At 46.4% G+C, this 22,206-nt stretch overlaps 1 protein-coding gene and 2 long non-coding RNA genes across 3 annotated transcripts; 2 read left to right on the top strand and 1 right to left on the bottom strand.

Annotated features, from left to right (window-relative positions):
* Positions 1 to 290: 290 nt before the first annotated feature.
* Positions 291 to 20,039, bottom strand: LOC135308138 (uncharacterized). The gene is made up of 8 exons (XR_010368664.1): positions 19,669 to 20,039; positions 18,579 to 18,693; positions 17,601 to 17,755; positions 15,979 to 16,974; positions 9,589 to 9,672; positions 5,376 to 5,535; positions 1,006 to 1,104; positions 291 to 364 (listed from the first exon to the last, which is right to left on the bottom strand). It is a non-coding gene; the product is annotated as an uncharacterized LOC135308138 (long non-coding RNA).
* Positions 5,523 to 12,019, top strand: LOC135308140 (uncharacterized). Its single transcript, XR_010368665.1, has 2 exons — positions 5,523 to 6,994; positions 9,605 to 12,019. It is a non-coding gene; the product is annotated as an uncharacterized LOC135308140 (long non-coding RNA).
* On the top strand, positions 14,826 to 21,198 carry PSMD6 (proteasome 26S subunit, non-ATPase 6). Its single transcript, XM_064432928.1, has 8 exons — positions 14,826 to 15,132; positions 16,087 to 16,292; positions 16,783 to 16,928; positions 17,876 to 18,095; positions 18,203 to 18,311; positions 19,306 to 19,474; positions 20,669 to 20,746; positions 20,893 to 21,198. The coding sequence occupies exons 1-8, from the start codon at positions 14,988 to 14,990 to the stop codon at positions 20,987 to 20,989; spliced, it is 1,170 nt and encodes a 389-aa protein (XP_064288998.1). The 5' UTR covers positions 14,826 to 14,987; the 3' UTR covers positions 20,990 to 21,198.
* The last annotated feature ends 1,008 nt before the right edge of the window (positions 21,199 to 22,206 follow it).

Genomic DNA, 22,206 nt, shown 5'->3' with positions numbered 1-22,206 from the left:
TGTGTCCAGTGGAACTGAATGCTTAAAGGAAAGGCTGCCTCCAGAAACTCCCTCCAGAAACCCCAGCTCGGCTCCCATTTATTAGAACAGCCCCAGAGCCAGTCAGGATGGGGGCTGGGGCAGGGACAGCAGCCACCCTGGGCACAAACAAAACAAACACCCCAAAAATGGTATGGGATAATAAACCACCCCCAATATAGGGACTGAGTGGGATGTGCCATGCTCAATGGGGTTATTCTACCAGGATGAGGTTTCACCATCAGAACATGACAGATCCCAAATGCAAGCATGGAAAATCCAAAATCATTACCCTAGTGTGCCTTTCAGCTTCAGTGTGTCAGGGGGAGAAGTGTCTGAAAACCTACTGGAGAGTTTTTGCAGCAAAAACACTAAAATCAGTCTCATTGTAAGACATAAAAGAGTCCTGACTTAAATTCTACATCAAAGGCTCAGTTCTGCCCACAAGAGCACTTCAAATCCCCGACCGACCTGCTTCTTTCCTGAAATCTTTTGCAGGTGGATGATCATACTGCAGCTAAGGGATTTTATCTTTTCAGCTGAAAAGTGTATTTTTTATCTCATGCACAGCTGGGCAGCTCTCCTCAGGGGCCACAATGACACTGGAGTTTGCGCCCAGTATTGGGGCAGGAGCACACCAGGCACCCCCAAGTGATGTCCCCCCTCACTGCTGGGGTGCACCCCTCAGGATCACTGGGCAGGATTCAGCTATCCATCACTACTCAAGAGCCAAAAGGCTTTTCTGTCTCATGGCCCACATCTTCCTCACCACCAGGCTCTGTGCTGGGAGTTCTCCCTGCCAGATCCTCCAGCTCCACACACCAGGATTTCAGAAAAAGCAAATTACACTGCTTTTAGGGTTAACATGTTTGCATTCATATTCCAAGACTTGCTTTCACATCTATAACTCATTTTCCAGCATCTTCAAGCAAATTTCACACTGTTGGAAAAATGTCAAGGGTTTAATCTGATATGTGTGATACTTACTGATGCCACTAGGGAGGGAGATGATCGTATCTTCCACTTCCCATCATGTTTCTTGCAGGAGTGAAAACATGTCAGGAGAATTCACTGGGTTTCACTATACTTGGTACATGCAAATGAACACAAATCAAACTCTCTGAGGAGCACAGACAAATAACTTTGCATATAAAGAGACCCAAGCTTATTGACTGAAAGCTTATCTGTTTTTTCCAGTTGCATGAGATGGTCTGAGGAAATGTGGCTTTGCCAATGAGCCTTGCCATGGCTGTGACCTGCATCAGAGAGCAGGACCTGAAGCCCAGGACCAGCCTCCTGCATGCTTGGCTTCAACTGGATTATGAGAGGAATAAATACAGCAAGGAAAAGATGAAAACTCTAATGAATACATCAATACTGGGATTTTTTGCTCAGATTAGTGTATTCCCTGCAATATCAGCAGGAAAAGATTCCTTCAAATCTGCAAGAATTCCAGAGAGGGCTTCCACATGCAGCAGAGAAGTCAGTGGCAATCTTGTGCCACAAAAACAAAACAAACAGAAGAAAGCAAGCAGGAAGGAATGTTCTTTCTGTTCTGGATTGGTTTGAAACCCAGAGTTTAAAACAAGGTGGCTGCAGACTGGAAGTTAATGGTTTGCTGTGGTGGGGCTGGGGCTCCCCGGGGCTCTCAGAGAGGGGGTGGCAGGCTGATCTGGGCACAGTTGCCCTCTGTTCTGGGCATGGTTACCAGATGAGCAGGCAGTCCACAGAGCCATGCAGAGAGTTTGTGCCACCAGGGCTTTGTGCCATGAAAACAGCTGAAGGAGCTCAGCATGCCCAGTGCCAGAGGGAGCAGGGACATGCCAAGGCTGGAGCCCGGCTGCTCACACTGTGCTCAGGCAGCCAGGCTTGCGCCACTTCACATCCCAGCAGAATGAAATGGCTCCAGTTAAGCCCTTTGCTGTGGCAAGTCTTTTTCTCTACTGAGAAAATAAATGCTTTATTTTAAACCTTGGGATTTGGCAAACAGAGGGAAAAAAAAAAAAGAAAACATTTAATATTTGAGTTTTGGTCCTAGCCTGACCATCTGCAAACCCAGGGCAGGGCAGGAGGCAGGAACAGACACCAGTACCAAATGGTGGGGAGGACACCCATGCTGGATGGAGGGGACCAGGCATGTCAAATGTCACCCAGCCTGTCCAATCCAATACCCACATTGCTTCTGGCAGCCTCATGGGCCTGTGGATTAAATTCAGCTATCACTAATGCATGGCATTATGCTGATACCCAAATATCAATCAATATTATTGACTTCAGTAAATTCTCCTCTGAGCTTATAACTGTAATTTAATTTTGCCCAGACCAAATTAGAAAAAGCAGGCTGCATGAAAGCTATATTCCTACGGCTTCATTTTGGAAAGACATTTGGATCTCAGAAATAGGACGTGAAGTGTTTGTAGCAAGGAATATGCTTAATTAGATTCATGTCTGAGAAGTCCCCAGCTGTTCTGCAGACAAACAGAAATATCTGAAATTTCTTCCAGCTCTATGGAGACACAGAGATTGGCTCCTCTCCCTGTTGCCCCAGCCTGAGAGATTTGCACTTGTGATTATTATCTGGTGCTGTTTCAGACAATACAAGATACCACACAATCTCTGAGCACAGAACAAATATTCCAGCATTTTCTTTCATGATTACTTCCACCCTGTTCGCTTCAGCATCTGAAATATTCTTTGCTATTTTTTTTTTGTTTTCATGTGAAAGGCTTTCTGGAAGTTGGACGTAACATACATTCATTATGAAATGAAAATACCTCATGTGTTCAGGATGGAAAAAAAATCCCTAGCTTTCAAAAAAGCTTTGTGAGCTTATTAAAAACAAGAGTGCTTGCTATGCGTGTTATTCTGCCAAATGAAAAATTCCCTCCTTGCTTCTCAGGCTTGTAAGCTGCTTTGTGTGCTCAAGACATCTCTTTCCAGTGTCCAGCACATTTTCATCATTAGTCCAATTTGGAATAAAATATTAGCTGCCTTGTACCAACAGAAGGGACTGCAGGGCAGCCACACCTTGGCTCCATCTTCTTTGGAAAGGGATTCTGGACAAGTTACCAGGGACAATGCCCATGCAGCCCTCAGACTTTGGGAGCAGACCCCCGTGCCACAGGGAGCCTTCATACCCAAACCGTGCATCTGGGGAGAAGCTGAAACAGGAACTGTGTGCCAAAACCACAGCAGGCCATAAACACCACAGCTCGAGAAGAGGCATGACTGCCTCCAAAATCCACATCCCTGGGGCACTGTGGCAAGTCCAACCACACAGGGAAAGATGCAGTCTGGGAGCTTCAGCTCCAGATGCAATTTCCAGGCCCACCTCACCAGCCTGGCTACCTTCCCCTTTTCTTCCTTGTCTCCCCATTGCTCACCCTAGCCCTTTTTAGGGTCCCAGCCCCACTCCTGGCTAATGCTTTGAGACAATTCTCTGGTGCATGGTGGGGGCTGGTCAATCTACAGATTGGTCCTCCACTCCTCCTTTCCTCTGATTTCTTCTGCTACCACTTGTACTTCCCCACAGCGCATCCAACAATCCAGGCTGAGCTGGGAAGAGGTGTGGGCACTCACTGTCAAACCAGGCAACCAGCCACTCAGTGCCCATGGAGGAGTCCAGCTGGGCATCCCATCCAGCTGCCATGCTGCTGGGTACAGCCCTGAGCATGGGGCATTTGGGAAATGGAGCTCCTACCAAGGCTGTACCAAGGAGCTGGGGCTGGATACACAGCAGGGGAACAGGAGAACACAAACAGGAATGATCCTCAGGAAAGGGAGCTTAACCCCTTACTGCCAGAGGTACCCACAAGGGGGTGTCTCTGGTGAGGCACATCAGACAAGGAATATTGCCTCAAACCCTGCTGCAGCTGGGCTGGATCTCACAGTGGGCAATACACAGTGCCAAGATCAGACTGACAAAGTGCATCTATGCAGATCAGCTCCACCAGCCAGTGGAACAAGTCAAGGAACTTAGCCAGCAATTCACCCCGCATGACTGCAAAACCCTGCATTTCATCTGAGGATGAGATGAGTAACGCAAGTACAAGGACGAACAAACATTTCAGGAGCTTTGAAGAGCTGCTCTCAGTAACCAGCAGCCACATTCATTATCCCATAGTCTCCTGAAATGGGAGCTCTCAGTCTCCCTTGCCACACTACAAGCCAGGTCAGTCCATTGGTCACTGGTGCCATTTGGGTGGGTGGGTTGGTAATTTGGGGCTATTCAGCACTGAATCACTCACAGCTCATGTGCTGTGGCAGATCACACTCTCTCTCCAAGAGCTCTCTTTCCCCTAGTTCTTCATTCCCATTTATCTTACAAACTATTAAGACTCTTTAAGAAGATAATCAGTTTGGACTTTGAAGCTTTTTTCTCTGATCGATGTTTTTTCCTTAAAATATAATTCCAAATATTGTTGCATTCTGGATATTTTCTGTTTCAATAACAAGCTGCTTTTTGTAATTAATTTTATCATGTGGAAATCCAAAAATCTGCTCTGAATGCATTCCATTGAATTTAGTTAAAAGGTACTTTTTGAGCTGACAATCACTTTGACTGTAGCTTGTGAGAAAGAATCAAATTTTCAACTTACAGGAAAAGCTCATTTTACTGCAGGGCTAAGAATCCACTGTCCCAGAGCTCACTGGCATTGAGAGGTGCTAGCGAGAGCCAGAGCAAATATTTCTCTGGGCTTCCACTTTCAAGCAGTATGTTTTAGATTACACTTAAGTGGATTCAGGAGAGGAAACTGGGGGTGGTGGGTGGAAAGGATGCAAGTAGGTAAGAATGAAAGGAGGCAGCACATGGAAAATTGGAAGGAAAGAGTCAACTAAAGAAAAAAAAAAGATGCACAGAAAGGGTGAGGAGGTACTGGCAGGATTGAGAGTAGATCATACAGAAAGCTCAGTTACACGTACCAGACTGAATAGATAAGGAAATGTATAAGGCTAATATATCAAAGGATTGCTGCTGGGCACTTCAAAAATTGCTGTGAGTCACTAGAGGTGGGATGGAGAAAACAGGAAAAGGAGAATGAGCAAGAGAAAAACACCAAAATGATAATAACATTAAAAGATACTGAAATATATATTGAACAGCATACAGTTCAAAATATTAAAAGTACATTATTTTCATGTTTGAACAACTGTGCGGGAAGAAAGTGGCATCCTGTGCCCAGGAGGGAGGATGTGGCCAAACAGAGGCTGTGCCCAGGGGGGAGCTGGTGCCGGGGGAAGGGGGGGCAGGAGCCAGCCAGGGCTCAGGTTCTGCACAAAGCCACTGTGCCCACCCTCCTCTTCCCTCCTGCCAGGAACCAAACCTGGCTCCAGTGCACTGCTGGGCAGTGGGTTACCTTGCACCAGGTGAAATTAATCCTTTGTGTGAGTCCTTCTGTGGACATTGTGTCCTCTTCCACCAGCCAGAATATGCTTCTCCTTTTGAGGATGGGATGTCTCTGCCCTCCAGATCATTACCATGGCAAACAGGCAGGATGCAATATATATTACAGCAACCTGCAGAACCCAAGTAGTGCTAGTGGGATATAGAGAAGCTATGGAAATAAAAACTTGTATTAAAAATGAACTTCTGCACTCAGAGTCTCAAGTGGGCAAGAGCAATGGCTGCTTTGCAAAACAGCAATGGAGGGTAAGGCTGCCTCTAACTCTGGGGATAATTGTCATGGAAACTACAAGTGAAGCAGCACATAACACAAGTAGGTATGAAAAAGGTAGCTGAAAATAGCTGCTCTGGCATATTTCTTTGCAAAGGTTCTAGACATTAAAAGGCAACTGAATAAACAGCTTAGTAATTTTAGATGTTCTTGGAAAATGGATGTTAAAGGGAAAAATGGGGCAAACCACAAAACTGTGGCTCAGGGAACACTCCAGGAAAAAAAAAATCTCAGAGAGAAAAATGAGTGCAAGTATGACTCCTACAAGATTTACAATACACATAAGTACAGATGTATAGACAGACAGATAAACTAATGCATGTCTGTGTGATTACACAGAGCACACAGTGCATATTTTTAACTACACAGAGTGTGCATACATATATAGGTGTATACACAATATATATACACTATTGGAAAAAAAATATTGAAAAGCAAAGGCAGCACAAATGAAATCCTTCCTGCATCCAACTGAAGATGAGAGGGTTTCTCAGAGGTTAACTTGACTGAAGTCCAAGGCCTAGAACAGGAAAGCAAGTTGTCTGATGAGTTGGACCAGTGTCTAAATGGCATCTGCCCAAGGATGGCTGTGACCAGAGAACACACAGAGAGGGTGAGATCCAGCACCCGACAGCAGAATGGATTTGTGCCAGAGAGCCTCCAGCCGACGGGGAGGCAGTTGGCAATTCCCAGCAAACAGAGATGGCCACAGACCAGACACCTTCGACTGTGCTCAAAAAAGCAGCAAACTGCATTTCACAAAGTGCCTCTTCCTTGCTCCAAGGAACACCTCCCTGTGCCAGACGGATGGTGGCACATCCAGGAATATTCTTCCAGCCAAAACTGCCGGTACAAGGAGCTGCAAGCACAGGGGAAGGAGCAGGGGTGCCAGTCCGGAAAGCGGAGCAGCAGGTACAGCCTCCTGTAATGGTGCTGGGAATGACGGGGCAGGATTCAGTGTGAACACAGAGGAAAGCAAGTGAGATGTGGAGGTACTGTCATGCAGGCCACACTAGAAAAACATTAAAAGGGTTGTTTATGCACCTGGAGAGGAATTAATTGTGTTGTAACAGAGAAAAGTGTTAGCTGGAAGAAGCTAAGAGGAGCAGCAGAATATATGTTACACCACCCAGCAGTACTTGTGGCTGACTGGGGCCAGGATAATCCCACCCCAGTTCTTGTGCCACGCTGGAATAAACAGTGAATTGACCAGGAAAAATCCTGCAACAGCAAATAGTATATATATGCCCTAGTAAGTGCCAATCAGTGTGTTTCAGCAGGCAAGACAAAAAGAGTTCAAGGTGAGTACCAGAGGTGTTCCAGCATACAGTAGGTTCACATGAGTTGTGGGGGGGATTTTAGAGGTGGATGTTGGGGGTTAGGATTTTTCCTTTTGTTTCTTTCTGTCAGGGAATTTTGTCCCATGTGTTACCAAGAGATGATAATGACCAGTACTTAAGAGAGAAAAAAGATGTAGCCAAGGGGGAGGAGTGCAGCTGGCTGCAGGTCGAAGCTCAGGAAGATTAAATATGCAACCAGAAGTCACCTACATGACACTAATAACAGTAGCATTTATAGAGGGCTAAATCACACTTTCCTTTCTTAAGGCCTTTCTCTCTGACCTTTGAAGGCTTGATCTCGAGACATGATGTAAATCATCTGGAGAGTTTTCCTCATCTCTATCGGGTGAAGGATATTCCTACTCTACTCAGTGAAAGGAGAGTTAGTCTTGCAAATAAAAGAAAAAAATACACTGCAGGTATTTCTCTTTCAAGGCACCTGAGTTCTCTGCTTCCCAAAGTCACTCTGTGCAATGGCAGTGCTTTTTCCATCAGTTGAGGAGGATCCTCTAGCACTGCACGGAGACAGACTCTCAATTCCAGATGGTTTGAATTTTCTGCTCACTTATTAAAACCAACATTAAAACCCCTAAAGTAACAATCCAGCTATTTTCACCAAAACTGAAGTTTCTCAGGCTAGCAACTTGCCCGCTAATAAAAGCAAAACATTTAGGGAGATCAGTGTCTGGGCACAAGGGCACAGCACTGTGTGTACCCTGAAATCCTACTCTGGGACTCAGAGGTGCACTCAGAAGGGAACAAGAGCACTTTCCACAGTTAAATTGGTGATCAAGCTAATGGGCATTTCACAGGTGCTCTCCAGGTATTCCAACAGTCTGCAGAAACAGCAGAGCTAAATTCCCACATATTTTAGGGAAGTGCCTTGTCCTGTGAACTTACCAGGATGTTCAGACTGTGGTCACTTCAACACTGGGTTTATTTTAGAGGACAACACAATATTAAATCATCACACTATTGTTTTGTGTCAAACACCCTTTGCCTTAATTAATAGATGTGTGCTTGGTTTGCTGTGAGATCTCAATAGAAATTGCACAACACTTCCCAGCCAAGTGCTTTTCCTTGCGTGATGTGAAAATCACTTGTGTTATAAAGAGTGAAAAAAAAACCCCAAACAAAAAACCCCAGGCTGTGTGTTTGAAAAGAAGCTGTGGAAAATACATCAATATTTGCAATTATAGTGGCAGCTGCTGCTATGTGAGCAGTCAGGGATAAAGGCTGCTTTTCCATGGATCCCATATCCCTTCTCCCCACTACAGTGACACTCCCAGCTCTTCTTCCCCTACTCCTCACTCCTATGTATTTCCCATCCCTCCATGCACCCTGCAATGGCCACACAGCAATCCTCACTGCTGCTCACATTCCCTCAACACCAGCTGAGCAAAAGGCACAGGAATCCCCTCACTGCAGGCAGGGTGGTGTGGGTTAGCAGAACAGCTAATCCTCCCAGTTTGGATCTGCCTCCCTCATCTCCCGTAACTTCGAGGAATTGGACGTTACTAAGAGCTCATGACATCGATCAGATTTGGTTCAAGCTGACCAAGGGCTGCAAAGGCTTTAGAGCACAGAAACACAGGCTGATGGCAGAGGGTGTAATCGCATGAGATATTGCTTGAGAAAAAGAGGCTTAAAAAAATCATCAAAGGACAAAAGTCACTCTGGAACCGCAGGGAAGGTGAGCTAAGGAGGAAGAAAATGGAGTAGCTTCCCAAGTAACTGAAAGATTTCAAATTCCTTGCTCTTCATTTCAAATTATGTCAGTAAACTGATAACTATCACATCAACCCGCCAACAACCTGGGGAATTAAACAAGCTTTTTGCCACCAGCACATATAAACCCCAGTGTATTCCAAACAGATGGTTTATTTAAAGATCACATTATAGGTACTACAATCAATATCCAGATTATGCCAGGGCTGCTGAAAGGAAAAAGATATCATTTTAGGCATGTAAAACCCCTCCAGTTTGGACAGAGGCTGGGCAAGAGTAATCAGCACTTCTTAAAAATGTAGTGAAAGAGCTGAAGTGTGTGTAATTACCAGTGAGAGGCATTGTAGCAAAGCAGATAAAGTTAATTATATAGTACAGGAGCGTTTTCAGTTGATGTGGCAGTAATCATAGTCAACAGAGAAGTGCCCAACAGAAGGATCCATATATAATAAAAGTAACCATGGGGTGAAAGTGTACAGCACAAATTACCTAAAAAACAAAGGCAGACACTGACACATAGCTGGAGCCACCAAATTAATGCAGATTTGTGGATTTCTACACATAATAGGATACCTTAAACAGCAGCACACCTTACTCTATGCATGGTACCCCCCTAAAACTGTCACATCAGTCTGGAGGAGGTATCAATATTTGTGCTCCATGTGGGCCAGATCGAGCACTGGCCTGTGATAATATTGACACCATTTATCATGGAAAACACTGGGTGCTGTTGCTGTGTATGAAACAAATACATCAGTGGGTTGGTCTAGAGTATCTGTTTTCTCCAAGTAAATTGATACTTAGGAGACAAGATGCAATAAACAGACCTCACTTTGATTTCAGGCTCGCAGGCTACCATCTCCCATGGACCCTCCTTTCTGCATTGTAACAGGCGAGCTGGAACACAGGATCTGAAACAAAAGGCTCAAGCATAAAACATTTGTGTGTGTGTGTGTGTGTATTTACACATCTCCATAAATGCCATTTCAGTATCTCTTGGTTTGATGATGGGACAGACACTGAGCAGGATTTCACTTCCCTGTGCCAGCGTTCCCCACTCCCCGTTACAGCCATTTCACCCAGGAGCTGTCACTTGCTGCATGTCTTCATGGCACCAAATCCTCTGGGTTCTCACCTGTTCAGAAAGAGCCTCTCCCCCGAGGTTTCCTGAGGCAATGGTGTTAAATATATCCAGCCTCAGGCAGCAGAATGCCTGCACCCAGGGCAGCCAGGGGTGTGGAGCAAAGGAAGAGGCTCCTCCACTGCCCCTACCTGTCAGTTTGATTTCTCATGGCCATTACACATTAATAGCTTTTCAGATCTCTAAGTAATGATGCAGGAGCCCTCTCTTCCCAGGGTAATAAACTCCCCCAACATGTCTGTTTGTTGGAGCACCCTGACTCTCATTCTGCAAAAGACTTAATTTGGCCACTTATGTAAAATGTTGTCCTTCAAAACAAGGATTTACTGATTTGAAAATATGCAAGGGAAGAAAAGACACTAATTGCTGTTAAAAAAAAACTTGGCTGATCAGATGCAATTGGTAACCTGGAAAGGATGATAAAAGAATATCAGAGAGGTTCAAGAGACGCAGAAATCCCACTCCAAGGCATTTTTCTAGCTGTTTTTATGCTGGTACCAGGGCTTGTTTAACACCAGCCAGCCTGTGGAGCTGTGCTAGCAGAGAGCTCGACCCTGTGCTTTTCATTCCCTGCTGACACAGACTGTAGTTTCTGAGAGCCAGACTTCCTGAGACAACAGCCATACCTATGCCAACAATAATTACCTAGGAAAACAGGCAACTTCTAGGAGCTTATTCAGAAGAAATCAATGCCTAACACTTGTATGCTTATTCAGTGCCACTGTGAGTATTGCTGTCAACACTTCCACTACTGAAGGGCGAAGAATGAAGCCAGACGTGATTTAAGTGCCATCTTTTCCCAAGTTCAGTTAAACCAGCCCTGCAAATGAAACAAATGCACTGGCCTTGAAGATGCCTGAGGATGACAGCGAGGTATGAAAGCGTAATTGGTATTGCTGAGGTGAGCCTGCAGCTCACAGCGTGGTGGCTGCACACAAAGAGCTTTTTGTTAGAGCATGGACAGGTCCAACAGCTCCCAGGGCCCTTCATGCCTCCTGCAATGGGAATTAAAGTCACTCAGCAGCACTGGGTCCAATCCTGGGTCCTGCTGCAGATCCTGATCTGCTGGCAGAGGATGCTCACAGTGCCAGCGTGGTCCCTGTCTCTGAAGCCCGGGAGAGCCAAGAGGGCTCCTTTCCTCCTTGGAGAAGAAAGGAAAGGGGAGCACTCTGTGACCTGCTGCTGGGAAGTGCCACATACCCTGAGGGATGGGAGCTTCTCCCTTTATGGGCTGGGAGAGAGGAGCCCCTGCACTCAGCAGGGCTGGACAAGCAGAGGGACTGGTGGCAGATAAAGTCCCCGGCTCCCTTGATGACACTGGCAAGCAAAATACTTGGCTCCTGACAGTGCCATAACAAGTATGTTACACATCCCTGCCAGCAGCAAAGTGGTGTCTGCCTGGACACAGGGGTCTGCAAACCAGGCAGTGGCTGGGGAGGGGACACAGCAGGTTCTGGGTGGTCTGTGGCCCTGCAGAAGGCTGGCAGTGCCCAAAGATTTCAGTCAACATTCAGCAATAGCAGGGCTTCACTTGGCACCCTGAGGGGGGAAAACAGCCCAGCAAAGCACTCAGAAGGCAGAGACTCCGAGCAGCTCCTGCTCTGAAACACTGGCACCTTGTGGCAGCTCAGCTCCAGACGGACACACTGTGTCTGGCTGTCCTGCTGGACATCGGGGTGGCCTGGGCACGGCTCCAAGAGCCAGGACACAGGCAGGAGCGACATCACACAGATGCATAAAAAGCCACCTTGCTCTGGATGGCATTTAATAACTAACAGCTGCTACTGGGGAAGGAGGAGATCTGGAAATCTGTAGTTGCACTTCCAGCCCTGTTTGTGACCTCCCACAGCTACAAAAATAGTAATGAGGAGAGTGGCATCACTTGGGATGCCCATGACCACTGTGTGGGGCACTGACCACACAAGATGTGTCCAACCCAGGGAACTGCAAGGAGCAAACAAAGCTCTTGATGCGTGTGAGCATCACCAGGGCAGGGTGAGCTCTGGACCCCGCCTGCAGCACAGCCACACTGTCACTCCCAAGAAACATCTTGGAGCCATCACAGGGCTCCTCACTGCCCTGATGCATCTTGTAAGGAAATAAACAATCATTTGAGATCCCTTTTTGAAAAAAAAAAATTATTTGGATCCTTTTGAATACCCTAAGACCATATTTAATTATGGTCACCACAAGGTCTTATTTCATCACTTAAATATTTGAGATATAAGTATTCTCCCTGAGGTTTTTTTTGCATTTAGTAGTGAATGTCACATGTGTGTACCCACCTCCTTTTCTCCCTGTTACTGCTGAAATACACATAAATATGAAAATATAGGCAAATATTTACAGGCAATAAATGCTGTGTGGGGTAATTAACTAGTGTTTCATATGGTTACAAACCAACACACGGCATTTCAGTAATAACTAAACCCAGGGAAATTAAACCTCAGTTCCCTTAGTCTTCTCACACCTAACAGCTTATTTTTTAGCCAATTAAAAAGTGGCAAATCCAGAAATGGGAGAACGAAGAAATTTTTCTCCCACAGTACATAATGAATCTGTGGCTTTTACTGCCACACTGAGCTGAGGATACCAAATCCAGCGGGGCTGACAGGGCGTGGGTGTTTCTGTGGACAGTGAGAATGGCCAGAACTATAATGGTTACGAACGATGTGAATTTTGGAAGAGGGCAGACCTCCAGCTGTGGCTGCAAACCAATCTTTATTAGGGATTAGGAGAAGAGCTATGGTGACAGCCAGGTTATCTGCTTTCAAGGGAGCTGCACATACTTTCCACCTTCCACCCGTCGCTGGAGGGACTGTCTGCAATAACTGTATGTTGGAGCTGGTTCAATTTTTTCCATCTTCAATTTTTGTGAGCTAATCCCAGCTCAGCCCCTCACACAAGCCACATTCACCCGTGTGTGCAACGCCTGAGCACTTGGAACATCAGCCTTACTTAGCAGAAAAACCCCAAGCATCCTTTTCTTCCCAAACAAGGCATGCAAAGAATAAACAGCATTCCTTAGCTCCAGAGCACGCTGCCTAAGGAATAGAGCTGGGGACAAGATGCGGAAAAAAAACAACCAACCATGCAAGATGTCTAAAAGTGTCTGTCATAAATAAAACTAATTAATAGGCCTCTGAGCAAATGCAAAGGCCAAGAGGCAAATAACATAAACACTGCTGCAAGAGATCAGCGTGCTGCTCCCTGCAAAGCATCACAGCCACTGCTCCTTGCGCAATCGATACAAAAGTGATTGTGGCTCCGAAAGAGAAACAGAAGACAAAGGAAAAAATGACTGCTCCTAAAGAAACAAAGGAACTGCCCAACTTAAAACACAGTTTTTCCTTTGTTTATTCTAAAATACTATAACTACAAGCCAATAAATTAAGGGGGGGAGTCGGAATCAATGTAAAAAATACTAGCACTTATCAAATACACAGCAGGCAACTGTTTCTTCCAGCGAGCTCCTCAATAATTCATACCCAATATACAGAAGCCAAGCTTGGGAATACAGTTCCAAAACAGCCAAGGGAACTGTTTCTCCCATCACCCAGATGTAAAGCACAACTCCAAATCAGAAGCACCAGCCAAAAGTGTTGTGCTTAAACCCCAATTCCAACAAATAACGTCAAAATGTGTCTGGAGGAGCTCAGCTGTACAGCAACCATGGCCCAGGAGATTGGGTGGGATCCTGTATCCCACAAATTAGCCCTGGGCACATAAAAATGCCCTTTGCAGGAGCTAAGCACCCAGCTGTGTTCCACTCCAAAAGCACCAACTGTGTTTTTATCTCATTGCCAGCTTCCAAGGGAATACAGTGAGTGATATAGATAGAGTTGTAAGGATAAAAAAAGGGTTTGACTGCAGGTATCAACCGGGGATGAACCTCAAGGGCTCCACACAGTCAATGCCCTGTCTGTAACGTGGCACAGACAATTTTTGGGCAGCCCTGGTGAGGAGGGAGAGCAGGGCAGGACCAGTGGGGACACGTGGGGATCATCCAGCCCTTCTGTCACCATCTCCAGTTGATGTTCCCAAGGGAGGGAACATGCTCCAGCACTGGTAGTGTTTGCTGTGTGATGAAAGACAAAATCAAAGATATTTAATTAACAGATGGAGAAATGTCAAGAAAAACTAAATGAGAAGTAGGTGAGCACAGGCCAGAGTCAGGTATGACTTCCCCACCGTCCTGGATGAAATACAACTGAAACCAGAGATGTTTAGAGCCCTCATTATTTGTCATCTACTTGTTTTGAGGCACAAGCTCTGGTGTAACACATTTGAGCTCCTTTCTGAAACTACAAAGGCTACACACACACTTTTTCCTGTGACCCCTTGAGGTCCGTGTCCTTCCCCTGTGCTCAAACACCAGACAGGCCCCTCCAGCCTTGAGCAGAGACAGCTGGCAGGGCGCTCATCACGTCTGTCAGTCTGCAGGGAGGGTGCCGAGAACGTGAACCAGGCTCTGCTCAGCGCTGCCCAGCAACGGGACAAGGGACAACGGGCACAACGTGATGCACGGGAGGTTTCATCTGAAAATGAGGAAAAACTTTCCTGTGCAGTGACCATGCACAGGAACAGATTGTCCAGAGGGGCTGCGGAGTCTCCCTCACTGGAAACATTCCAGAACTGCCCGAGCCCAGCCCTGCACCACGAGCTCTGGGGTCACAGAACGGCTTTGGCTGGAAGGGAATTGTGAACATCACCCAGTTCCAACCCCTGCCGTGGCAAGGAACACCTCCCACCAGACCAGGAGCCCCTTCCAGCCTGGCTTTGGACACTTCCAGGGCTGGGCCGCCCTCTCCCCGGGCAGCCCGTGGCTGTGGCGGTGATTTAGGGGCTGTTTCTGTGTTTGTGTCCCCATCCCGCCCTGTGTGGGCCAGGCCCGGCCCCGCCGCTCCGCCCGCCAGGGGCCGCCCCGCGCCGCCGGGACCTCCGCGCCGCCAGGGGGCGCCGCGCGGCGGAAGCGCGCGGCCGCTTCCGCCGGTCGCGGCTGAGTCACGGCGCCGCGCCGCCCGCCCGGAGCCGCCCGTCCCGTCCCGCCGAGCCCCGGCCCCGCGGCCCCGTCCCGCCGCCGCCATGCCGCTGGAGAACCTGGAGGAGGAGGGGCTGCCCAAGAACCCCGACCTCCGCATCGCCCAGCTCCGCTTCCTGCTCAGCCTGCGGCCCCGAGCGCCCGACCCCGCCGCGCGCGACGAGCTGATGGCGGCGGTGCGGCTGCACAGTGAGTGCGGCCTGGGGGGGCTCCGGGGGTGGCTGGGGGTCTGTCTGCCTGTCTGTCTGTCTGCCTGCCCGCCGGCCCCGGCTCCCCCCGCGTGTCCCTGGAGCAGCCGTGGGGCCGTCCGTGCTCACCGAGCCCGGGCAGGGCGTGTGTGTTGTGTGCCCGGCCCCCGCAGCCCGGCACCGGCACCGAGGGCGCTGGCCCCGCTCCGAGCGCTCCTGCATCCTGCCGGGACCGCCGAGCCCTGAGCTGAGCACCGCGGGATAGAGAGAATCAGCACATCCTGAGCTGGAAGGGACCCACAGGGATCATCAAAGTCCAGCCCCTGGTCCGGCACAGGATGCTCCGCTCTGGCTGAGAGCGTTGTCCAAGTGCTCCAGGAGCTCTGCCCTGGGGAGCCTGTTCAGTGCCCGACCCCCTCTGGGGGAAGAACCTTCTGAAATTCAACTGAACCCTCCCCTGGCACAGCTCCGTGCTGTTTGCTCAGGTCCTGTCACTGGTTTCAGAGAGCAGAGATCAGCACCTGACCCTCCACTTTTTCTCATGAGGAAGTTTTAGACAGCTTTGAGATCTCCCCTCAGTCTCCTCTTCTCTAGGCTGAACACACCACGTGCCCTCAGCTGCTCCTTATACATCCCCTCCAGACCCTTCATCATCCTCATGTCCCTCCTTTGGATGCCTTATAACAGCTTCACGTGCTGCTATTGTGGTGCCCAAAACTGCCCCCAGAACTCAGGTGAGGCCACCCCAGTGCGAGGCAGGGAAAGTGCAAATGAGATGAGTGAGAGGAAGCATGAGGGGCAAGGCTGCAGAAAGAGGGGCTGTGCTGTGTCTGCATTCAGCAGGTACCTGCTCACAGAAGGGACATCTCTGGTTGACACTCCTGTTGTCCTTTTAGGAACAAACACACTCTTGTTGCAGCAAGGATCAGCAGAACCTTTCCTGCCTCTCTTTCAGACATGGCTCCGTACTACGAAGCCCTGTGCAAGTCCCTGGAGTGGCAGATGGACACGGATCTGCTGAACAAGATGAAGAAAGCCAATGAGGAGGAGCTGAAACGTCTTGACAACGAGCTAGAAGATGCAGAGAAGATCCTGGGGGAGAGCGAAATCCGGGATGCAATGATGGCCAAGGCTGAGTACCTGTGCAGGATTGGGGACAAGGTTGGTGACAGCAGAGGCTTTATGGACTCGTAGCAAACACTGCATAGGAGCCCTGTTAGCTGGGTGAGCACTGGGGGACTTGCAGAGCATTTTCTCACACGTGGCTGGCAGATAGGGGAGGGTCTTACTCAAGTATAAATTATCTAGAAACAAAACAGTCCTCGAAAGAAAATTTTTTTCTTGACAATGAGAAAAGTTTGCAGACACCATTATTCACTTTCCTTACACCTTCAGACTCTTCCAAGCTATTTAGATCATGCAGCTGAATTTCAAGTTACAGAGTAGATTTCCATAGTCTTTAGCTTTAAAAGATACCTGAGGAACAGCTTTTCTAACTTGATTTAAATTTGGATACGTTAAGATTATTCAGAATGCATAATGTCAAAGTCACAGCTACCAGTGGGAGACAACAGGTGTCCTTACAACAGGTATTTGGTGAATGTTGTGGGTGCTTTTAACATTCTTACAGCAGCAAATACTGTTTTGCCAGGAGGGAGCTCTGACTGCATTCCGCAAGACTTACGACAAAACTGTGGCCTTGGGACATCGCCTGGACATCGTGTTCTACCTGCTCAGGATTGGCTTGTTTTATATGGACAATGACCTCATCACAAGGAACATTGAAAAGGCAAAAAGGTACTGCTTGGCCTGTCTGAGTGCACTGAAGCATTTTTGAAACAAGCTGTAGAAAAAGAAATGGAAGATAAATACTTTTCTGTGCAGAAATGACTGGGACTGGTTGTGAGAGAGAACCAGAGTGATGGGTGGGTGTCACTTTGTTTTAGAGCACTTCCTGCTCCTGGATGTTTTTATGAGGGCAAGAGAAAGGTTAAGATTTTGTGGTGGCTGTTTTCTAGCAGCTGCCTCAATTTGTATTTGTAGCACAGCTCCCACTTGGGGTGTGACTGCTGCCAGTGGCACCCAGCTGGCTCTGTAAAGAGGGAGCTTTTCCTCTAGAAGCAGAGTAGCATGGTGTGTTTTGGTGCCACTGGTGGCTTCAGTGTCTCTGTGCTCCCAGTGTTTTGAACCTCAGCAGTTCCTGTAGAAAGCTGTGGTTCCAGTCTCTGCTGCTGCCCTGAGACACCAAGGCAGAGGAAGTTTCCACTTCCCTTGTTCTTGGGCAGGGATATTTTGTGTTGCCTTCTCAGCAGTTTTGTCTCATCCCTGCCCTTCTTACAGCCACACCAGTTTTGTGCAGACCCGTAAAAAGTGGCAACCTGTATCTTTTTTTCTGTGCTGCAGCTTTGATTTTAGCAGCAAGAGCAGTGGAAATCTGTTGCCACAGCCCAGGCTGACAGTAATATTTACCTACACATCCAGAGCCTGTTGTCACAGCTGAAGAGGCTGTAAACTTTTCCTTTCAGCCAAAACTTGCACTGTGCAAAAGCCTCTGGCCTCTCCTCTGCCAGGGCAGCCACTTTCCTACACCAACAGGTGTGCAAAACCTGGGCTGTATCAGCAAGCTGTAACATAAACCGAGTTATTATCTCTCTAATCTCATGGTATCAGTTGATTTGTGCTTGTTTCATATAACTTATTACACGACACATTTACATGAGTAAATATTCTTGTTCTATTTTAAGTCTAATAGAAGAAGGAGGAGACTGGGACAGAAGAAACCGTCTCAAGGTGTACCAGGGCCTTTACTGTGTAGCCATTCGAGACTTCAAACAAGCAGCAGAGCTCTTCCTTGATACAGTTTCCACATTTACCTCCTATGAACTGATGGATTACAAAACCTTTGTAACATACACTGTCTATGTCAGCATGATTGCCCTGGACAGGCCGGACCTGAGGGAGAAGGTAAGGAGAGCAGGTGGAAAAACTGCTGCAAACTGCAGAGCCTTGCCTTAACCTGCTCATCTCGAGGCTGAAGGGGATGGTGGTTAAAGGTGTGTGTTTGCTTTCAGGTGATTAAAGGAGCAGAGATCCTGGAAGCCTTGCACAGTTTGCCAGCTGTAAGGCAGTATCTCTTCTCTCTCTACGAGTGTCGATATGCAGCCTTTTTCCAGTCGCTAGGTAAGGCGGAGTTGTGTCCCTCAACACTGTTTCAGGGGATTCAGTTACTTGTTTCAGATCGTACATAACTTTTGTGCAGTAGCTACAGTCTAAAACTAGAGCTATGTGCAGAAAAAACAAACTACAGAGATTTTTTAACAGTGACCTAAAATTTTCTGCTTTGATTTTTCAAAGAAAAACAAATTTCTCATCCAGTGAGCCTTGTGAAAGGTCACATCTGATTAGGTGAAAAAGCACTTTGAAAATGGCTGTGAAACACCATCTTACCTAAAGAGCCACATCAGGAAAGATTTGAAAGCTTTCTGTGTAAAAGGGTGACACCAAAGAAAAGCTGTTCAGAAAACCCTCATTCTTGCCTGTTCTCAGACTGCTTGTTTTTCTTCTGTGAGAGAATACAAGACAATGAGATATTTAGAGAAATCAAGGAAGAACCCTTGAAGACTAGGCCTGATGAGACTGAGTTAAAGGGCAGCATCTTCCTTTTGCCAGCCTCATCCCAAGCCAAGAACTGATGCTGTCAGGGAAAAAAAAAAATCACTTCAGTGCCTGGAAATCCTTGTAACTAATGTAAGAGCTAGTAGCAGAAAATTCATGTTATGTCCTTGTACAGGTGTGGGTAACAATGTTTCCTCAAGGAGTTACAAACCGAGTCTGCTTGTTACCCAGCTCTGCGGGCAGCAGATCCAGCCCTTGCCTTCAGCGAGGTGGTCCCTCTCCCTCTGAAAGAAGGGTGCATTTTTACAGGCTCCCATTGGCTCTGCCACAATATTGTTTGCATGTTCTTACACTCCTGGTTGCAGAACTGATAGAGATTACATGAATTTGCTTCTGTTAGTGCAGAATCCCTTTCCTATCCTGAGGAGTGCGAGAACACAACATAGTTTTGGTTACACTTATTAACTGGTGCCGTGTGTTTTATTTACATAACTGATGTATGAAATTTCTTAGAAATTACTGCCTTCTTTTATTTATTTTGCTTTCTTTTCCTTTTCAGCTGTTGTAGAGCAGGAGATGAAGAAGGACTGGCTGTTTGCCCCTCACTACCGGTACTACGTGCGGGAGATGCGGATCCACGCCTACAGCCAGCTCCTCGAGTCCTACCGGTCCTTGACGTTAGGCTACATGGCAGAAGCCTTTGGAGTCAGTGTAGAATTCATAGATCAGTAAGTTCTCTGGCTTTTCCAGTTCATAGACATCTCCCTTTTTACCTTTTTAATATTTATGGTGATCTCATTATGACTAAAAATCTTCGTTCGCTTGTATTCTAAATATGCCAAGTTACATTTTCTATGGGAGTGTGAGAAACTGGTATTTTATAAATTACTTTGTTGTTCTTTTTATTGCTGTATTTATTTACCTCCATGTGCTATGGAACTTTAGATTTTAGACAGCTTAGTTCACAGCTATGCAAAAACTGAGCTGTTCCAACGTTGGGGATCTGCACATTTTTTGTACTCTGCCAGTCTCACTCTCTCATTTTGCTTGGTTTCTGTTATGTGGACAGGATCTGATGTTTTTCACTTAAATCAAACATACTCTGCAGTCCCAACTTGAAATTATTTTCTAGAATAAAACCAACAGATTTGGATCATGATAAGAACTAAGTGGTGAATGAAGTGAGAAACTGACTTCTACTCTGTGTACAGGAAGCACATTATTTCCAAATGCCTTCACAAGACTTAGTCTTGTTTCAGAGAGGTTTCAGATTTTCTAATATAAAAAACTTACAAAAACATGAAACTGCTTGAAATATTTAGAAATTAAAATTAATAAGTGTTTCAAGAGAAACCAAATACCATTTAATTCAAAAGTAATTTAAGTCATAGGTTTTAAGCTTGTGCTTTCCAGTAATTTATTATGAGTTTTAACTTACCTTACTGTTGAACAGAGGAATATTTTCTTCTACCATCAGGACTGTAGAACACCAGTTGGTTAAACAAAACAATAATAATAAAAATTTTTAAAGCATTTAAAAAAATTAAATATTTTTGAGATACTTTTCTAATTAATTGGCTGCCATGAAGATACTTACCTCAGGATAAATTCCAAATTCCACTCTGCATTACTGCTGCCTTTGGAGAGTAGTTGATACAAAGCTCAGTGCTAAGTTTCTCTAACTCAAGTACAACACTGGCCTGAGGAGAAGGAACTAAGAGGTTTTGTGTTCAGGTTACTAAAAGGATTATTTTTGGGTGCAATGTCCAAACCTTAATAAGATGAGGATGCATAAGATACCTGATGAAGTTCCATAGGCTGTGGCTTCAGAAGTACAGCATGGAGTAACAGCATTTTCATTGCTCTTCGGTCTGCAAGTCCCTGGTGAAAGAGGATTTAACAAACTTTCTTTCTTTATTTAGGGAGCTTTCAAGATTTATTGCAGCTGGGCGATTGCACTGCAAAATAGACAAAGTAAACGAGATTGTAGAAACTAACAGGTATGTAACAATCCCTAGAGGTTGTTTTTAATAGACCAGTTGAATTACATCTATTTTGATGACATTTACTACAGAAATGTTTAATGCTTTGGTATAAATCCTATTCTCAGTTCTAACCCCCTGTTTTTTTCCCCCACGATTCCTAGGCCTGATAGCAAGAATTGGCAGTACCAAGAAACCATCAAGAAAGGAGATTTGCTGCTAAACAGAATTCAGAAACTTTCCCGAGTAATTAATATGTAATTTTTTTAATACAAGGGAATGCAAAATTCAGATGTTTAAAACATTTTGGAAGTAACCTATAAATATATTGCATAACTTGGTATACTGTAGGGAAAAAAATAACTAGCAAGAAAGGTAGTGTTTTTACTTTCCACTTCATTATGTACACACTGTTCTGTTCTGGTGTATGAAACCCAGTTCATTTATTAAATGTATGATACCGTTGGTGATCTCTTGTAACAGACCTTTTTCCTTTCCTTGTTCCTTTCCTTGCCTGTATATCCAGTGTTCCATGTTGAGCAGCACACAGAGAGCTCATGGCCACTTCATGCCTGCTGTTTTAAGACTTTCATATTGGAATCAGGGGTGAAAACAATCAGTTGCATAAGAGTAAAGTGGCCAAAAATTTTACTGAAGAGTGCACACTGTCCAGACAGGAGGGGGTCTTGCAGTGAAGGGATTACAGCTTAAGGGAGAAGGAATAAGGATGCAAGTGATTGGGGTGAAGCAATGATACAACCACAGAAACTGCAGGACTGAAACTTTGGGAAGAACTGGAACAGAAGTAGCTTCTCTCTTTAAACTATTTTTTTTGCAAACTATTGAAAAGGAAGCCAACATGTGAGCAAAGCATTAAATTTGTAATTATTGCCTGAGTTAGAGCTGCAGATGTCAGTGATGGTGGGAGCTGTGGGAGGGACTACTGCAGTCTAAGAGCTGCTCAGGTACTGCAGGGCTGACAGCTCCTTTCCTCCCAGCTGCTGAGGAAGGAGTGTCTCCCAGGCTGCTGCCATGCTGATGACACGTGGCTCCTGGGTGGCAGAGCTCCAGGGCAGCTGTTCACCCTGCTGGCATGCCTTGAGGGGTTTTTTCTCTCCTCCCAAAGAAGGGCTGTGAGTGAGTTCTGTGAGCTTTTGATGCCACTGCATCTGGGACATTTACAGCCTGTATGCAGTGCAGCTGCAGTGCTGGAAGGAACCCCAGCAGCAGGTGTACCCAAAGAGCAGTCCTAGCTTTTGGAAGCCACTGCCACAGACAGGACAGCTTGGAATTTCCCCTGCCCACCCCTCCCACTGCAAGGTCATAGGGGGTCTCCTGTGCTGGGATTGCTGCTGCCTGCCTGAGGTTGGACCCCTTGGTGCTGAGGGGCCATTTCTACTCTCTGATGAACTTTTGTGAAGCCCAAAATACAACCTCATGATTTTGGGGTTTTTTTTGCTACTTACTGGAAGCTGTTT

The sequence above is a fragment of the Passer domesticus genome, chromosome 9 (genome assembly GCF_036417665.1).
Source record: "Passer domesticus isolate bPasDom1 chromosome 9, bPasDom1.hap1, whole genome shotgun sequence".
Classification (NCBI taxonomy): domain Eukaryota; kingdom Metazoa; phylum Chordata; class Aves; order Passeriformes; family Passeridae; genus Passer; species Passer domesticus.
Note: the sequence above shows the minus strand (reverse complement) of the source record. Positions and strands in the feature narration are given on the sequence as shown.